At 38.0% G+C, this 3,512-nt stretch overlaps 1 protein-coding gene across 1 annotated transcript in view; it reads right to left on the reverse strand.

Moving 5' to 3' along the window:
• Window positions 1–468, reverse strand: part of PANK3 (pantothenate kinase 3) — a 32,079-nt gene extending 31,611 nt beyond the window's left edge. Inside the window, exon 1 of the mRNA XM_042780804.1 lies at window positions 390–468. Coding sequence (XP_042636738.1) covers window positions 390–468 — 79 coding nt within the window. The remainder of the gene's footprint in view (window positions 1–389) is intronic.
• Between the last annotated feature and the right edge of the window lie 3,044 nt (window positions 469–3,512).

Raw genomic sequence — 3,512 nt, forward strand, 5'->3', positions numbered from 1 at the left:
CTTGTTCCAGTCACTCGTTTATAGTTGTCTTTGGAATGGACTGCTAAAATACTGACTCCCGAACCAATGTTCACTACCAGTAGTGGATAGGGATCATCCAAGTTAAAAGGCATCTTTTGGCATCGCTCAGGTTCTGAGGCATTAGCAAAATAATAGCACTCTGCCTGTCCATTGAAACTGACAGAATCTATATACAGCAAGCCTTTTACAAGGCAGTCAAGTTCATCCAGTTTGTGCAGGTGGAGGTTTCCAATCTATATATAAAAAAAAAAGTAAAAAGTTTTAAAATCATGTTTTATTGCAGTAAAATACATGTAACAAAACATTTACCATTTAAACAATTTTAAGTGTAAAATTCAGTAGCAATAATTACATTCACAATGTTGTACAATCATCACCATCTATTGCCAAAATCTTTTCATCAGTCCAAACAGAAACGCTGTACTCATTAAGCAGTAACACTCCCATTTCCTCCCTCAGCCCAATAACCTCTGAACTACCTTCTGTCTCTATAACTTATTCTACATATTTCACATAAGTGGAGTCATCTAGTATTTATTCTCTTGTTTATTTCACTTAGTTTCAAGGTTCATCCATGTTATTGCATGAATCAGAACTTCATTCTTTTTTATAGCAGAATAATATCCTAGTATATGTATATACCAGATTTTGATAATACAGTCACCTGTTAATGGATATTTGGGTTGTTTTCATCTTTTGGCTATCATGAGTAATGTGGCAATAAATACTGGCATACAACTATATGAATCCCTGTTTTCAATTCAATTATTTTAAGTATACAGGCAGTCCGCAGGTTATGAACCAGATCCAATCCTATCTGAGTCTTTAAGGATGTGTTAGAGCTTCAAACCAGTTGTCATGGGTGAAGAAACACCACCTGAACAGACTTGAATTTTTAAAGATATGGTGAACAAGACAGCTGAAATGGGAAAAACCACAGGTCAAAACCTTGCTAGAAACTTAATCTCCCTCTTACAGAAAGGCAGTGTACACACTGTGCAGGTATCAAATCTCCTGCTGTTGAATTTTGAGCAGTCTGAAGCAGTGTTACCCAGCTTAGAGATGGTGGCTGACTCTGCCATGTGGCTCTCCTACAGTCTTGCCAATAATCCAATATCACAAGAGGAAGGAAGTAGCAGGTGAGAGGTCAGAGTTTAGCAGCAGCAACCCAAGCCCATGGTTCCCATATGGCCTATAGTTTCTTTTACCTATGTGCCCAGCAGTCTGGGCGAAGATGCCAAAATAGCAGTATCAACCACTTTGGATTCACTGACAGCAGAGGTGGCAGCTGCTGTCTAGAACAGGATCTCAAACTCATGAGATACCTTAAGAATTTACATGTAGATGATGTGCATGAGTTGTTTCACCTGTCACTGAATACAGATTAATATAATGTATACTTTCTAAGTATACATTCTATGTCTAAATTTAATTCTGATTCTTAGTTTTCTTGGTTACAGTATTTGCTTACATTCATTTTACATTTACACTTCTTTTTAGATGGTTAATATTTGAGGTTAATAATAGTTTACTGAAGTTTAAGGTTATATCTTTATAAAAGGGGTAGGGAGGCTGTATCTTTTGACCTTCTCTAACTTCACAAGAGGAAGACAGAATCACCATTAGCAGCCCAAGGCCTGTTCCTGAAAGGCCAGACATGATGCCTCCCTCCAGCCGTTTCACCAACCATTCCTCCCAAAGCACCCACCGCCTCTCTGCTGGATTTAATAATTTGCTGCAGTGGCCACACAGAACTCACAGATTATGGGGTTTATTAGGGAAGAAGCAACAGGCTACAATTCAAGTTCAGAAATGCACTCAGTCTCTCGCAGCCGGCTGTCTCACTTAGCAGTCTCTCTCTCAGCAGCACGTCTCTCATCTCTCTCTCAGCAATGTGTGTCTCTCGTGTCTCTCAGCAGCACGTGTCTCTAGTGTCTCTCTCTCAGCAACTGTGTGTCTCTCAGGAGTGTGTTTTTCTCAGCAGCACGTCTTTCTCAGCCAGTAGTCAGAGACTCCTTCTGCCTCTAGGAGGGCTCCTTTTAAGCCTGGCAGAGTGGCCAAAGGAACCAATCCCAACATCAGAATTCTATATACCTGAGAGAGAAAGAGAGAGAACTTCCCAGAAGATTGCTTCCCGCTACTCAACAGAAATACCCCAAGTGGATAACTTTAATAATCAGTAGCTACTCAGTTGCTCATGGCAAATTCCACTATGGAATTTACAAAGACCTATGGCTAGAAAAGCCACATTATGTAATTTACTATACCACATTGATTAAAAAAAAAAAAAAAATTCAGAATCATGCATCAGACTCCTGAAGGGCCTCACTACACCCTTGCCAACTCTCCTATTCCAGGGCTTCAACCCACCATCTTTCTGGTTTTGGATACTGTATTGTAAAACTCTAAATTAAATTAAACCGTACATTTGTAACCCAGGGACTGCCTGTATACCTGAAGGTGGAATTGCTGAGCAAAAAAAATAAAATAATTGAAAAATATTCCAAGTACTTGACTCAACTAATACTGAATAATCTTCATGTATCAGTTCTGCAAAACAAAGATTTACCCTATCCCTATAAGATTTTTTACTTTATTTTTTTAAATGCATTTTATTGAAATATAATTTATGTACAGCGAAATACACAAAACTAAAGTGACATGGGTCAACGCATTTTTTTTTGCAGTGTTCCCTCCCCTCCCCCCCAGCAACCAACAAAGAGTTTCCCCTCCATATATAAACCTTTCCTTGACCTTCCACAATAACTAATACTATATTTGTCCTTCTGTGACTGACATTTCACTCAGAATAATATCCTCCAAGTTCATCCACATTATGCAGTGTTTTGCCGACTCTACATTATTCTTTAGTGCTGCATAGCATTCATTATGTGTATGTACCATATTTTAGTCATCCATTCTTCTACTATAAATTTTAGAGATAAGTCCCTTGTCAGATACGTAACTATCGACAAATATCAATTTGTTGCTGTCATTTTTGTTATGTGTTTTGTGGTGTTGATATCTTTGTTCCATATAATTTTCTATGCTGAGCTTGTTTTATTTATGAATCATGCTATCACTTCCCTCATTAGCACTGTTTTCATTTTTGCTGAATATTTATGCTGATCCTCTTTTTTGATGTGAAGGTTTATCATTTTTCCTTGATGTTACCCTGTGATTATAGTTTTCTTCCCAAGTTTCGAACAGTCCATTCTATTTTGTAATTTAATTACCATGTCTTGACTTCCCTACCATCTAGAAGTTCTGTAATGACAGTTTTTTCCCTCTTTTTGGTTTGTAGTTGTCCTCATTTGTCAATTTATGTCTCTGGTTCCCTGTTTACAATTTTGTAGGATACTTTGGATACTTCCACAGTTGGGTTGGTTTCTGGATAATATCATCATGTGAGTTAATGGTCAGTTGTTGTTGGCTGTTGTTGCTTCTTTGTCCAAAGGGCTCCCTTTAGCATCTCTTGTAAGGTTGGTCTG

This window comes from Orycteropus afer, unplaced genomic scaffold (assembly GCF_000298275.1).
Source record: "Orycteropus afer afer isolate SDZICR_OR568_19922 unplaced genomic scaffold, OryAfe1.0 scaffold00062, whole genome shotgun sequence".
NCBI lineage: Eukaryota > Metazoa > Chordata > Mammalia > Tubulidentata > Orycteropodidae > Orycteropus > Orycteropus afer.